The sequence below is a fragment of the Simochromis diagramma genome, unplaced genomic scaffold (genome assembly GCF_900408965.1).
Source record: "Simochromis diagramma unplaced genomic scaffold, fSimDia1.1 OVJJ01000413.1, whole genome shotgun sequence".
In the NCBI taxonomy this organism is placed as follows: Eukaryota; Metazoa; Chordata; class Actinopteri; order Cichliformes; family Cichlidae; genus Simochromis; species Simochromis diagramma.
In genome coordinates, this window is record NW_024386948.1 from 1,664,961 (window position 1) to 1,681,530 (window position 16,570).

The window sequence follows — 16,570 nt, forward strand, 5'->3', positions numbered from 1 at the left end:
AATTATTGCTGACTGTGCAAGACAATGACTGTTTTGGGATCTTTTCTTTAAATTAAAAGGCAACAGACCGAGCTCATAGCTTAGTAAAAGTCACAGAAATAATCCAAGGATCTTGGAAAGAAAGTGACTGGACTTCTTCTTTTTTTTTTTTTTTTCTTTATTGATCCCTAGGGGAAATTATCACTAAGATGCAGCTTTGTCACCAGATCTAAATATACTCATGAATGAAGATACCGCTGCTGTGCCATGTGCACAAAATGAAGAATCTGAATTATGGAGCAGTCAAAGGTAAACATGCTGTACAGTGACATGAACCTCTAGGTAACGCTCCCTAATCTAAGACACTAGGTTAAAATTAGGAGCTTTTGATGTGCAACAGATGTGATGAGGAGTTTTGTGACGTTTGTAGATGTGTTTGTTGTTGATTTCTACTCTATTAAAACTTAATCCATTTTCAAAATGTGTGCTAATGTGCAGACAGAGCCTTTAATTTCTGCATGGCTGTGTCTTTTTGCTTTCTTCTTATTTAATCCACACTCTGTTGGGCTGGTTATTTTAAGGCTCTACATGCACAAATACAGTCAGCTTTTCATAGAAAGACTGAGAGCACAGTTAAAGCAGGCACTGTGAGTGAGGATGCAGTCAGACTGTGTCAGAGACAGTCACACAGGTGAGATGTGTCAAAACACCAAGTTGTTTACAAAAAACAGCTGTGCACTACATGGATACCCAGGGTTCCACAGTTGCCATGGTTCCCCTGCAGATGCCTCATTTCTGTCTAATCATCATTTAAACCTAAACAAACATTCTGATCACCCTCAACTCAAGATCCTTTTTGACACTTTTGACACAGCGATTTCTAGCAAACTATCAGTTTTATTGAAGAATATTTTCATCCTGACGAGGACTAAATATTCCCAGAGCCAGAAGAAAGCGACTTCCATCATGGAAAATGTGAGATTTGATTTGTTTTCAGTGTGTTTCACCTCTGAGATTTTTGTAGGCCTGAAAGTTTAGATTTAAGATTTTCTCATATCTTAAAAAACAAAACAGTATTTATTGTAAATATATAACCAATGAAGTCTTTTCAAGGTCAATTTACTCAATTTACTTTATTCACAATTTACCTGAGAGTGTGAATCGACGTGCATTCGGTAGCACAATCGGTAGCACTCAAAGTTGCCTAAACTTAGTCTAATGCAAAACAAATGCAAATGCATGCATAAATGTTTTTCTGCATCTGTTGTAATTAAACCTTTCCAATCAGGTGGATCTTATTGTTTTAAACAAGTCAACCCAGTGAATCTGAAATACTATAACCTGATATTATGTATTTAGCTAAAGTTTCACTTAACTGCTGTTTGCATGTAAATTTTAAGTGGCAGGAAAACACTGTGGTGTTCAGTCTTCCAGAAAATTTCTTAAAAGTGACATGTATTACATATGCTGTGTTAGAAAGGCTTTTTTCTGATGTGTATGAAATTTTGCAGTGTGCTGCTGAAGTCCAAGACAGCCTCACAGCAAAGAGAGTCTCTGCACGGCTATCAGAGAGGAGGAGAAAGCCTGGAGCCTGTAGACTGTGTCAGTGTTTCAAGGATGAGCAGGTTACACATCTGATTCTCATATGTTAAACGATAAAATACGTGAATATATTAGAAACGATGCTACTCTGCTTGTTTGATTCATTTACAACACTTGTTTACTTTCCATCAAATCATGAGCAGCAACAGAGCACAGCTCATGTTTTAAATCTCTTCTTACATCTTAAGATCTGGCAAATTTTTGAGGGTCATCTCCTGTGAGAGTGGTCAATGTATCTGATGGAGATTTGTCTCTGCAGGATTGTTAAAGGATGTTCTTCTTTCTTACTGCCTGTTTCCACTTACAGCACACTCAAGTGAAACGCCAGCGCTCTCCAAGTGCAGTCATCCTTCCCCAGAAAAGGAGGAAAACCAAGGTTGTCTGTCTCTTCTAGACTTTCTGCAGTTGTGCTAAATTAATAACAAATAAATGATAGCTATATGTCTTCCACCCCTCAGGCCTCTACCTCGGACACGTTCACAAGACCATCAGCCACCATCCCTGATTCTGAGCTGCCTCCGGTCTCCAATACAGCCCACAATCTTCGACCCTCTACTCTTGCACCTCGGCCAGACAGCCCTCTAATGATCCACAACCGCTCAGTAGAAGAGTACCAGCAGGTGTACCATGAAGTGGTTGATGATATGCTGAGGTCAGTGTGGATCAAACCTCTTTTGTCCCCCGCCCGACAAAAAAAAATGGCTTAAAACTTTCTATTTCTTCTGTTCCTCACAGAGACGAGAACGGACAGCTCCGTCCATACAGTTTGGAGCTGGGACGCCTCATAAAGAAGAAGCTATGGGAGAGACTGAACCGTCCCACCATGATTATGTCTATTGATGAAGACGGCCGCCTTCACGTGGACGTGAGTTACGGAGCTGAAGAGTGTCCTCCTGAATTTAATGTGGATACTACAAAAGAACCTGAGTGCTGAGCTGAACAGCTCAGAGAAACAGTGAAACACAGTTACTGAGTCCGTGTAAATAAGCTTTAATCTGTAAATAAAACTTTTAAATAAATTCATTAGTGACAAAATCATCTGCAGGACACAAATTGCTGAGGCACCACCCCCCAGCTCCACCTTCACACTTTGCATTCACCGTAATACTGTCTGCCCACTTGGATAAACTCCTCTTCGCTTTTTTTTTTTTTTGTTGCCTGTCCCATTTGGTTCTTTAGCCATCAGAATTGTTGTCTGAAGACCGACAAGGATACCCAGTGGATTTATTTTGCCAAATGGATCATCGTGGTATTGCCGTATTGGTCCATTTGATCGACCTTTGTTTTTATTATTTATTTTATTTTATTTTCAGTTGTTACAGACGGGATAGTGAGGGATAGGAAAGGGAGAAAGAAAGAGGAAGGAAAAGAAAAACAGAAGGGGAGAGGGACAGTGAGAAAGGGGGGGGGGGGAAATCTCCTGGATCACCTGTTGAGAGAGAAAGAAGAGAAAACAAGCAAAAAAAACCAAAGCAACATACTAAACACAACACCATCGCATTAATCTAGCTAAGTGTAAACAGCAGTAAATACTAAATATTTAATGTTGTTGTGCAGCACGCAGGACAGACAGCGCACAATGTGCTTTGAAGTAGCAGCCAAGAAAGGTGTAATTTAAGTCTACGAACAGTGAACACGCGTGTGCACACCTGTGTGGATCAGCGCGCTTGTATTCAAATGGTTTCCACATGTAATGGTCTGCAAGAGGATGTAGAGAGCCATAGCCCTGTCCCCCAGGGCATGAAGCAGGCATGGAGGAGATCCAGGCCCAGACATCCAGAGGCCCCAGAGTGCGAGAGCCCAAGGAGGACCACCGGAGGGGCATCCGTGCCACCCTCATGGGAAGGGCTGAGGATCCCCAGACGAGGCGTCACCCAGTAGCCACTGAGTAGAAGCTAGAGGGGGCTGCACCGGCGTGCCCGCCGGCTCTGCCAGCAGCCAGCTGTGCCAGAGTGAACCGAGCCGCAGGCCCAGAGGCCGGAGGCCTGAGGGCCCCCCGCACCCCGGAGGAGGCCTGACCGAGCAACAGGCGCCAGGCCCCGCCAAGTAGCCACCGGGAGTGAGCTGGTACATGCCTGAGCGCCCAGCCCCAGACACCAAGAACCACCAATGCACCGACCCATGAGGGCATCAGCCACCGGCAGGGAGTATGGTGAGGGGAGATAGGCCTCCACATTTTGGAGGGCCTGGGAGTTCCCAGAGAGGTGGAGTCTAAGACCCGACCTGACATATAGACACAGACAAACAGGCACACACAGACACAAACATGCATTCCCACCCTCATGCACACATATACAAACACTCAGCACTCACCCAACATAAGGATTGGACTTCTTTAAGTCTCTTGAAGATGTTTCACTCGTATGCGCCTCTCTATTCACCACACCAATTTCAAAGAGGCTTATTACTGTTGCAACATCATGTTATTTGCATGACTGAAAGATGAGTGCATCATTTCCCAATCGGCAGTGCATTGTTTCTGGGAATGAGAAATACCTTGATACAGCAGTTCATTGGAGGTAAGTTTAAATAACTCAGAGGCAAGAGCAGCATCAGCTTCTCCTGCTGTGCATTTGACATTTAGTCCAGTTCTTGTGGCTCTTTAAATGCTTTAATATGGCTCATTTTTGGCAGGCCTTGCTAAATGGCACCAGAGGCTATGCTTGGTCTCGGGGGTCTTTTAAGGGAAAGAGGCACCAAGGAGTACTACTATGGCACGGCAGCCTCCCTGCTGCGCACTCAATGTGTGGCTCCAACCTACCCGACAGCACTTCAAAGTGCCTACCGACTCACACACACACATCTGACTCAGATAGCTCGAGACTGTGTTTGTGTGGGGGCTTAATGTTCATTGCTTGACTGAATGCATTTATCACCACCATGTGTGCATGAGCATATCAGTCCACATGAACACGGGTGAGTGAGTGTTCGTGCACACAAGACAACAGAGCTTGTGATGTGCTTGTGTGCGGTTACCCATGCGTGGTCACCTCTCAGATCTTGTCTGAGGACAGTAAGTAACCAACAAAGGACTAATTGGTGCACTGAAAAGGGGTTTAACAGTAATGTTTAGAGAAGAAGAAGAAAAGGAGAGATTAAGGATTTTGTGGTGTTTATTAGGGAGTTTATATAAGTTTGAGAAATTCATTATAAGTCATCTGCTGGACACAAAGTGGAAATAATCTGGTCTGCATTAAACCCCTAAGGTTATAAGGAAACCTTGATAAGTTCATTTAAAGACATTTTCATTAAAAAAAATCTATCATTCATAAATTCTGTTATTAAAATCAAATAAAAATCAACTGTTCCTTAGAAATGCTCTTCTCTAGGCAGGATTTGTCCCAAGGCACGCACCGCTGTTTCTGTGGTCTGTGGAGCTTTGGCATGAGGACTGATTTAATGAGAAGAATAAACTCAGTTTGAGGGAAAAAGGTACATGAGCATCTTCAAATTCCTTTCTGAAAAATAGTCGCTCTGGAAAAAAGTTAATAAAGTAAGTATTTAGCTCAAATGAAAGAGTCTGAACATGAGGCAAACAAAGGAGAGCAGATGAGACATGGGGGTATGAGAAATGTAGACCGGAGGGATGGGGAGGTTTTTTGGGGGGACTGGGGGGGGGGATGCTGATGGGAGCCTGGCACTGGTGGAGTGGCGGGGGTCTGCAGGAGCGGCATGTTCACAGAAATCTTTCTCTGTGGCTCTTTATCTGTGGGCTGGCAGCACTTCAGTGAAAGCCTTATCACCATAATGGACACAAGGGAGAGGACACGACGAGAGAGCAGACTCAGCACAAAGCCACAATGAGCGGCGTCGAGCACGTGAGCGCGGAGGATAGAGCGCGCACATACGTGCACGCTCTATCCTCTTTCTTTCTCTTCCATAAGCACAAAAAATGAATATTTCACTTCCCGTTTGTGCCCACTTGGCCTTCCTCTGCACTATAAAGTTTCGCTAACAACTGCACAGAAGTCGGAAGGGATTTCACTCCCATTGCATAATGTCACTCCCTTTAAGGGTTACTGGCTTTAGATGTGACTTTTAAACTTGTGTGTGTTAAACTTCAAGAGGCCAATGTTGACAGTCGTAAGAGTCACTTTAGATAGGGCTTCCTCCCATCTGGTTCTGCTGATGGGACACTTGGGGTTAATGGCCGTGTGTGGTTAAAGCAGATATTGGGGCTCAGTGGTCAAAGGCAGGAATGGCTTAAGACTAAATCAGGAAGATTAGAGACTGCGGGAGAATAGAAAAAGATTTAAAGTTCTTTAAAGAAATTTAAAGTTGAGATGGGGACAAAATGTAAGGAATAAAAAACAGGCAATGTAAGGAAGATGAATGGGGGACAGACAGGCCCAGAGATAATGCAACACAAGAAGGAAGTAAGTAGATGAAGAAAAGTCCAGCCAACATAAATTGTTATGCTCCAGCCCAATTAATGCACCCTGTAAGTCTGTGTGATGGCTTGGCAGTGTACAACAAATGAAAGGCTTTGTAAACAGCTGAAAACATGAAGATGAATAAATAAAATTGATGCATTCACTAACATGCTGTTCTATGCTATTGAATTAATCACACAAGCGGAAATGGTTCTCTTGAGGAACAGAGCCAGGGCGCTGACCCCGCTTACACCAGATGGAAACATCTGTATAATATCCATATTTTCTTTCCAGTTTTTCTTAGGAAACATTGCAACTTCTGCCTGCATGGCTAATGAAGAGTTAAAAACAAAGTCTCAAGCGTCACCAAGTTGTCTTTGAAAGACTTTGAAGACATAGAGAAAAGGGTCCAGAAGCTACCCAGACACTGGTTGTTTACCCCTGTAGCAAACAAAAAACCCCATCTGGAGGCTGGTGGTCACTGAAGATGGAACAGACGAGGAAGTCAACAAAAAGAAAACCAAATGTATTCATGTACATGTAACAGTAAGCGGGATGATTCAATGACTTCATTGAGGTATAGCCAAGAACATACAAAGTCATGCTTCTTGGATGATTTTCGTTATGTTCGTCACTGCTGTTGGTCAGTCTTGAACTGTCTACCTTGTTGGAACACTTTGTTGTTGCAATGAAGTTGTAGTATGAGTTTTTGGTGACTTTTCTATTCAGTTTATATGACTGAATGTTCCAACTTGGGTAAATGGTAAATGGCCTGTATTTGTATAGCACTTTACTAGTCTCTAAGGACCCCAAAGCGCTTTACACAACCAGTCATCCACCTATTCACTCACACATTCACACACTGGTGATGGCAAGCTACATTGTAGCCACAGCATACTGACAGAGGCGAGGCTGGCGCCACCGGGCCCTCTGACCACCACCAGTAGGCAACGGGTGAAGTGTCTTGCCCAAGGACACAACGGCCGAGACTGTCTGAGCCGGGCCTCGAACCGGCAACCTGCAACCTTCCGATTACAAGGCTTACAACTCCCAACTCTTGAGCCACGATCACCCCTAAAATGCACAGCTTAAAGGAAACAATGGTGATTTCCTTTCAAATTTGAAGAGTAAACCATCCACCCAAGCCTTTCTAATGATGTGTGGAGACAAAGAGAACTACTTCCTGTAAATGTATAACTAGTATCGATCTATCAATTTACAATAACTTTGTTTCAGAACTTACCTGAACTGTTCTGTCTCTATGTGAAAGTGAAGTTGATGCACACTACTCTAGCTAGCTATTACTAGTGACAATAAGCTAGTACTGCATCTACGTTTTTGGTGTTTTGGTGGGAAATGTCAGCAGATACAGTTCTGCGACACAGCGTGAAGCGAGTATGTTTTAGGGTTTTTTGACAAAATTAAAATAGTTTCAATGAGTGGGAATGTGTATTGTGTTACATAGCATATTTGAATGAAATTCAGATGTGTGCTTCCTCCAGTGGCACTGCACAAAAACGGTATTACAGATTTTTCTGAATACTGCATGATTATCCCATGTTCCTGAAGGACAGTCCCAACCTCTAACCATGAACTATATTTTAAAAGGTGTATTAAAATATAGTTCACTACCCTGACACAATTGGTTATTTAGCAATCTGTAAATGAAAAGTGAGTCACACGCTTGATTCAGCAATGTGTAGAACTTTGAAGACTCAGAGTTCCTGTAAAGTCTTCACCCTTGGCAGGACCCACTACAATGTCCCAAAGGACGCTGTGAGAAATAATAATAGTCAGCTAGCAGCTATGTTTCAGCGTCTGGGCCATGTCCAGACCCAAACAGAAACAAAAAGAGGTCAGGGACTTCCAGTTTTGAACCATTCCTTTTCTCATATCTGTTTATCTTAGCTTTAACTTGGCCACAGCTTCACCCCTCAGACACTCGACAGCTCACATTTGTTGTGACGTTAGCGAATTGAAGATTCGACGTTGGTTGATGGCAATTTTTCATCATATCTCAAATCCTGGCCTGAAGTGGTGTGAATCCCTTGACTTTTCCAGTAGAGGGAAGGGACATTTTGCTCTGAAGAAATCTGACGTTACGTGGAGGTGAAGTCCAGTTGTAAAACAGCTAAACATGAGTCAGCCGTCATCTGTGGGATATCAGCTGAGTATAATGGAAACAAAATTTTCTCAAGTTAAGTTTTACACATAATCTACATTGCTTGTTGTTTTAATCTTGATAAAAAACAACTCCTCACTCTAACTGGAATGAAGAGTACAACAACCCTCAGCCAGTCGGCCCCTGTAATCACAATTTCAGTGCAATCAGATTTGGTTGTTCGAGTTTTTCACTGAGATTTAAAATCTTGGCACATGCTTCATATTTCCACTTCTGCAATCTGTTTTCATTAGGCCCATGTCTCCCTGAAGGAAATAGAGCAATTTTCATTGCCAGAATACACTCTGTCTGTGTCAAATATGAAAGAGGACAAAGGCAATGCATTGTTGTTGGTGGAGACGAGAGGAGTCGCTGAATTAAGCTGTTTTGGTTTGATCCCACTTAAACCAAGGAATAAAAAGACAAAACAAAACAATTCCTTGCCAAGAAGCCATCCAGTAACTACACATAAGAAAAAGAAATATGCAGTAAGGACAACAGATGACTCACTCATAGTCACGTGTCTATATTACTATGGTTGTTGGGACCCTCATTGACAACAATGTCTGAAATAAGTGTGTATACTTTATTAATTTAAGTTGGGAAATAATTTTGTTATCGCAGCTGAAGTTGAGCTCTATACAGCTCAATAAATAGAACACAACTTAAGCCGAAATAATGTGCGCTCTAACACTAACCCTAAACCTATAATATGACATTATTTGTGAGCTACAAAATAAGCTACAAAATAACAGCAAATTCTAGAGAGATATTTACCAAAAAAACAAACAAAAAAAACCCCAGAACCCCAATAGACTTTTGGGGGTTTCTTTGTTTCTTTAAAGTTTAAACTGTTGCTGAAATTCATATTAGCATTCTTTAGTTACACCTCATCCCACTGCAGAATCTAATTTATCTTTGTACACTCTATTGATTATGAAGTCTACTGTTTATCTTCATCAGAAATTATATAATTTTTCTTGGCTCACTTTAAGTCTACTTTTGAACGCAAGCTAACTGTGATTTCTAAGCTAACCCCTGATAATGTAACTCCCTTTAACGGTGTAAAGTCTGTGTAGCTATTAATTGGCTGGTTAGCTGCCAATAGTGATGTTTATTAATTGTGGTTGGTTGAACTGTAGCATGTGACAAGCTGCAGTGGTAATTTTAGCAAGACTGGAAGGGCTAACTACTATTAAAGTTTCTCAGGGCCTCCGTAGGCTGAGGAGACATGAAAATATGCTTTAAAAGTGTCAGAAAAGTTTCAACGGAAAGTTTCTGGCTAACAAATATTTAACCAGACTTTTTAAAGAGACTCAGAATATGAAGCTGCAAGTGAAAGCCCTGACTCTCTGGAGGCTAGCACTGATGCTAGCATGGTACCTGAATTGAACAGCTTTCTCCAAGAATTTTGCAAGCAGCTCTCTTAAAAAGAGCCCTACGACTGGCACTTACACTTCACTTTCACTCACAAGTAAATCCAAAGCAGGGTCACTTCTGTGCTGGAGTTAATTAGAAATGCTGCTGGCAAGAAACCCAGGCGCAGACACTTCTTAGGGTAAGTGTGCTTTAATGTGTGCTTTATGCCATTAATAAGATCCAGATTCTAATACAGCTTGCAGCGCATGTGGTTGGTGTGTGATGGGCAGTGTTAACATTGTTGGTGCTGTTTACAACTATGCTGAAATTTATTGGCAGTAATGTTTGTAGGGCTGATTTTACATCGAGTAACCGCCCATACTGTTGGATAGTTATGACACTGTCATTTCAAAGATGCAACAATGGAAGTGAATGCACACATTGTCATATTCTTGCTGGGATGAGGTTTGATTTATCAGTGGAAATGTATATGCAGTCACATATAGTTAGATGCTTGCAAACAATACAAAGGGGCCTTTGATGTCTTGTATATTTAATACAATTGTGACTTTTTAAAAAAAATAAAATCCCTGTATTAATAATATTACATGAATATCTTCTGCTGTAGCGCTGTACACGTTTGTGTGTGTGTGTGTGTGTCAGTACCTTGAGTAGGATTATCTGATGTATGTGTGTTTGTGCCCCAAATTCCCCTGCAGGTCTCCTCTACTGTCAAAGCACCGGTCCTGTGGTGTGTCTTGCTGATCCTTTTATCTCACATCTCTTTCGTCTGGCTATTGTGTCCCAAATCTTTCCTACTTTATCTAATCTACTCTCTGCCTCTCTCTGTCTCTCACCCACAGGCCCCTCAGGTTATTATTCTGATGTGCTTGATCTTGCAGGTCTTTCATCCTTATACACAGATAGGCATGAAGAGGCTGTTAGCTGGAAAAACAGGCTGGGAGGATGCCCTGTGCATATCCTCGTAATTGGAGTTTTAGATTTATGCAGCACTTAAACTAAACCTGTATTTTCTTTTTGTTTATGTCAAGTTCACTGTGTCAGCTTTGCCATAAAAAGTGAGCAGGCTGTAAAGCTGGCTGTAAACTGTGACTCAAATCAATTAATCAGTTAATGAATCCTTCCATTTTACATCTCTAAGTCACCAAAATAGCCCATTTTGAGACTTAAACTCTTTAAACACTGAAACCATCACATTTTTCTTGGTCAGCATCATCAGATCCTCTCTGATTATTTTTCTCTATATGTGTTTATATGTGGTGAGGAGACCATTTCCACTAACTGTGGCAATTGACTGGCAGCATTCATTATAGCACTTAATAAAGTAATTTAAAAAGTATCTTTAATAATTTTTTATTAAGCGAGATATCACCTCAGCGCGAGCCACAGCATTTGGTTTTGCAACATAACTTTGACATCAGTGCTGGTCCACCTTAACAATTTTTGATTGCAGTTCTTCATTTTTGCCTGCTGGTGTCAGTGTTGCACTGTGTTGAAATCCTCTCCAGGCAGGAACTGCAGTCAAGAGGAGGGTCTTATTTTTAAGGTGGTTCGTGAGGGTTGAAAAACTACCTTATTCAGAAACTTCCAGCGCTGTATGAGTAGCAGTGTGGAGGGATTGTGCAGTGTGTGTCATTATACAGTTCTGTGGAACACTGGCTTGTATTAAGCAGTTTCAAATCTGTTTCATATGCATTATCCCTGTGTATGTCTGCACCTCTCTCTGGCTGTACATGTCTTTTACTGCCTGCTAGCATCAGTGCTGGCTCTGTCTTGGTACGGCAAGGGGTGGCTGACACAGAGAAAGCAGCTTACAGCTCCACGTCCCTGCTTGGTGCTGGCTGGGCTGGGTGGTGAGTGCCTGGGGGCCTCCCGGATTGCCACCAACAGGGCTTTATCGCCCCCGTGGATTACTGTGATTTCATCAGGGTCCGGGCCTGCCTGCAGCGCCACACACACTCACACTTGCATATGCATGCATGGTATGCTCACAGGCTGAGACAATGTGCAGGGAGCAGATTGCTTGTCAGCAATCACAAATGAGTAGGAATACACACAACAAGGATGCGAATGAGTACAGATGCTACATTCAGGAGTCTCTCAGTTGATAGGGGTGGGGTTGGCTGTAGCTCTGGAGGTACAGCAGGTTATCTATTAATTGGAGTTTTGGTGGTTTGATCCCTGATTGTACCATTTTGCATGCCAAAGTATCCTTGGCATCTGAGTATAACTGTGTGTGAAAATCAGATAAAAAGCACTTACGTATAGAAAAAAAACTGTATGAATGTAGGTGAAGCAGGCATGTTGTATAAAGTGCTTTGAGTGCTCAAATAGAGTATAAAAGCACTTTATAAGAACCAGTCCATCTCGCATTTATAGCCATTGCATGTCCTTTTGTGTCCTTAGATACAATTATTAGCTTTAACGAGTATATGCAACTATGACCGCGTCATCACGGTAGGTTTCTGGAGTAAAGGTTACCTGAAGGTGTTGGTGGTGAGTTCTGTGTGGACCAAGCCAAACAGCAACAGTTACTATGGTCTTCTGTGTGTGTGTGTGTGTGTGTGTACAGATTCATGTGAGCATGGCAGCCAAGTGGCTAGTGTCAGAGGTCAAAGCTTTTTACTGGATTTGAAACTTCAGGTCAGCGAGAAAATGTGAGAAAGACTTAAATTCTTCTTCTCCAGACGCCTCTGTTTATCCTCTCTGGAGGTTCACACTCACATGGTGGTTACATCATAGTTTGTGCTGTTAGCGACTAAAAGACAGCGTCCAACTTCAGTTGTGTATTCCCTGTTTACTGCACTCCAAATGTTGTGATGGTCAAATGAGATTTTGCCTGTAGGGAACCACTGATATACCAGACGTGACCATTCCAAATGTTTTCCACTTTACAATAAGGCCTAAACTGATAAGTAAAACTTTGGTGGTTGACGTTGGATGCCTTTTCTTGTGTGTGTGGTTTTTATGTGTCAAAGCTGACCTCAATCACCTTTTTACATAATTTTAGCAATATTTATCTATTAGTTGTAGAATACACCAGCTGGCCACAGCATTAAAATCACCAACATCACATTGATCTTCTAACCAGTTAGTACATGGACATCTCTGCAGCGGCAGCTGTCCTTTGGGTCCTGTAGGGTTGTAAGGAGGGGATAGGTCTTATTCCTGCATATCTTGTGAATGCTACACTGAGATCTGGGAAATCTAGAGACCTGATCACCATGTTTGTGTTTCTTTAGCTGGTCCTTAGCAGTTTTGCACTGTGTATGTGTACTGGAGGAGGCCATCGCCATTAAGGGCAACATAAATGGCAAGTTTGGTTTTGTGTCAAGGTAACATTCACATGTAGCAAGTGCCCAAGGTTTCCCAGAAGAGCAGAGCATTGTAATGACACAATCAGTGCTATTCTGTGCACCAGTGTTTTTAATTGTTTGTGTGGCTGATGTTAAGATACAAACAATATCAATATTTCTGCAGGTATTTCAAAAAAGCTAAGTCACAATTAATCTAATTTTAGTCATGAAAAAGCTTCCTAAAGAGGACATAATAGGACATGAACATGTAAAATTAGTGGATTGCCCCTTTAACCAACACTTTTGTGCACTATCCTGCAGGGTCAAACGTACAAATTTGGTCTTTTTCTGCTTCGCACATCAAATCAGTCCAATGTGTCAGACAGCCAGTGGTCTCCATCCAAGTGAACTCTGGTATGCTTCATGTGTAGTGCGAATGCAGTCAGGCCTGAAGTAGAGATATAGCCAGGAAAGTTTGCATTGAATCAAACTGCGCTGACTGGATTCTCCCATATTTCCCCAGAATGTTTTATATTACAGGCATCACAATCATAACATTTTGCTTTTAGACTGTAAAAAATAGCTAAATAATACTTGACAAAGTGAACCACATATCAGGCCTCTAATCCTCCACTGACAGGTAGCTGGATAAACTAATTAGTGATGGCTTTGTGTAGCTACCAAAACAACTATTTATATAAGTAAATTCATACTTTTTTCAGATACTTCAACACCTTTGTGTATCTTAACTTGCTTACACAGACATGCGATGCAGTCTCTTTCACTGAAAATCCTTAACTCATTCATTCTCCTCTTGACTTAAAGTTTACTTTAGCTTGATTTATGCCCGCGAGTGCTGCGTGTCTAAACTGGTCTGCCTGCCTGCTGCCGAGGCTTCTTCCTTTAGCAAACGTTGACCCACCGAATCTTTTCATGCTGGTCCTGTAAACTGACACACACACGGCCACTATCGTAGCAAAATAGCTGGACTGTGCAGTTAAATCTGCTCTGCTCTGCCTTTATGGCTCAGTTGGAGCAGCAATGTGGTGTAGTAAATAACAGTGAATGCCCAGAGGGCTCTTTGTGTCTGTGTCTGTATCTATAGTTGTCTCTTAGTGTGAATATCCTTCTTTGTTTATGGAAGAGTGTGTTAATGAGTGCATGTGCGCGTGCACCAGTGTTCCTGTCTGGCTGTTTTTATGGTTTTTTGTGTGCCCAAACTGGCATATGAGGCTACGAGTGTGTGTCTGTGTATTTATGTCTGTCTGTGTCTCTGTTTGTGTCTGACTCCCTCTCTGTGTATGTGTGTGTGGCTTTTGCTCTCAGGTGTGACTGTGATTGCTTGGCGTTGTATAGCACTCTACGTGTCTGGCCTCAGATGCTGTGATCAGTCAGTTTGGCTCCGTGCAACCAGATGAGCCTTTCCACTCTACAGAAAAAAGAAACTGCAACAATTATAGAATTATATGAAGTAGGAAGTCATTGGTGAGGAAGTAATTGCTCAGTTTCAGATTCAAGTTCCCCATAAACATCATTTACGTATGATGTCAGTGTGCGGATGTTACCCTTTAGCTGAGACGCTTCCTTTAAAGGGATATTCTTGTTTTTGTCTCCATATTTGGTGCTTAGTGCTCACCATCGTGAGCTTATCAGGTTTTATCCCTTTATAGATTTACTTGATAAACTTAAGTCTGTCTCTCTCATGTCTGAATGTAGTCACTGCTATTACAGTATGTATGGGGAATCTGATAACCAAAAAAGTCCACAGGTGAAGCTCACTTTAAAGGGTCAGATCCAGATTGCAGCATGATTTAAACTTCAGTGTTAGTGCTTGCTGATATCACTGCCAAAGCACAGATAAACAGCCATATGTATCTAATCACGTGTGTTATCCCTTAACTTATATTTTCTCTGTGTTTTATTGCAGGTTTTGTCATGTTCAGTTGCTTTTGCAGCTGGAATTTTGAGAGATTTGTGCGGTTATGAGATCACAAAAGAATCCAACCTGCCAGCCTCAAAGTCATGTTCTTGTCGAAAGCCACAGGATATTGATGCAATCAATGTCCTGTGTTATTTCTATGCCTGTTTAGATAGTAGCAATCACAAAGACATGAGAGGATGGGGAGTTACTTTCTGGTACTTTTAGGAAAAGAAATGAAGAACCAGGATTCATTTCAGGTTATATTTAGTTAACAAATTATTTAGATAATTTCATTACAGCTCCTAAACAAAATCCTAAACAAACAACACAATATCTAGCAAATCTAAATAATTTAATTATTGCAGAAGAAGAGCATTATGGAAACTCTCTTGTCAGTTCAGCTATGGTTACCTGCTGCTCCACATAGCCAGCAACCCACCAGGTTCTCCATGTGTCCATAATGCGCTCTGCCTTAGCTCAATGCTCCATCTTTGCTTGCTAGTCACAACCGGTGGCTAATGTGGCTAATGGGCAATTGCTAATATTAACATTTGCACCATCCAGGCTAACGTCTATGAAAACTGTATAATATGTCAGTGTTGTTAAAACAATACCTTTACTGACCTCTGAAATTCTCTGTTCAGTATTATGAATGTGAACTACCTTAGCTGTTAGCGAATCGAGGAGCTGTGTGCCTGTCTGTAGTTAGCAATGCTATACGAGGTTCACTGCCAGCTTGATGAGGCAAAGGTGGAACTGTTTATACTGATATTGTTTCAAATGAATTGATATTTAGTATTTATTAATAACTGAGTATTGATATTCTTTTTGTCAACCCTAGCGTGCAAAGCTCAGTACAACAACAAAAAAGGCACTAGCTTATAACGCTATTCAGCGATGGTGCTACGTACGTTCACTCAATCCAAAAATCTGATATCTCAAGACCTACATCAAAACACAATCAAACTGAGCAACATGAATGGAGGTAAGTAACAAAATATGTTTCTTTTTTTAATTTAGTGACTGTGTGCTAAAAGCATGCAATCCTGGATAGCCAGAAGCAAACTGTTTCCCTGGATACCAGACGCTAACTTAAGATTCTGTTTCATATTTGTATGCAACTGTGTTACAAAAACTCCTCAGCTCTAAATATGCTTCAGCAATCAAAGATGTGTAATGCACTCAAAAAAAAAAAAAGTTATTGTAGCGTTTATAGCGTCTGGTGTCAATTTATGGGATGGCGATATTTGTGAGAATGCGGTCAAAGAAACCAGAGCTCTTTCCATCTATTTGTACTAAAAGAAGAACACTTTGTAATGATAGTTTTCAGGGATTTCCTGCCTTTATCTTTCATAATCGTACTGGGTAATAAAAAAAAAAAAAGATCCCTTTTTATTTTATAGGCATTTGCTTTGTTTGCACTCTTTTGGCTTTGAGAGATATTAAAATGTATTACTCTCCTTTTGAGTGATGAATGAATGGAATTTCTTGACATTTAAGGTATCTTAATTACAGGCTGATCACATCACTTCATAGCATTCATGCTAAGCTTTGAGTGTGTAAACTGACTGTGTAACCAAGTCTGCCTCTTCTTTATTGACTGTTCTGCACTGACGCCAACTGAAAAGGTTCTCTAAAGCTCATTGTGCAGGCTAACAAAAAGAGAATACTAAATGTGGGTGCTCTTTGATGTGATTATGGGCGCAGTGGTGATGCAGCTAATGTGGCAAACCCTTAGTCTTTGTCAGAAGCTTCCTCTTAAATAGTATGGCTTTTATGTCATGGTTACTGGTGAATGCTTAAAGACACATAGGAATCAAAGCACACAGGAAGAAAAGAAAACCGCAAGCTCTTCAAC

At 41.4% G+C, this 16,570-nt stretch overlaps 1 protein-coding gene across 1 annotated transcript; it reads left to right on the forward strand.

Annotated features, from left to right (window-relative positions):
* The first annotated feature begins 544 nt into the window (after positions 1 to 544).
* Positions 545 to 2,728, forward strand: LOC120737505. The gene is made up of 5 exons (XM_040038263.1): positions 545 to 954; positions 1,491 to 1,604; positions 1,889 to 1,957; positions 2,040 to 2,233; positions 2,317 to 2,728. Exons 1-5 carry the CDS (start codon positions 637 to 639, stop codon positions 2,513 to 2,515), a joined length of 894 nt encoding a protein of 297 aa, XP_039894197.1. The 5' UTR covers positions 545 to 636; the 3' UTR covers positions 2,516 to 2,728.
* The last annotated feature ends 13,842 nt before the right edge of the window (positions 2,729 to 16,570 follow it).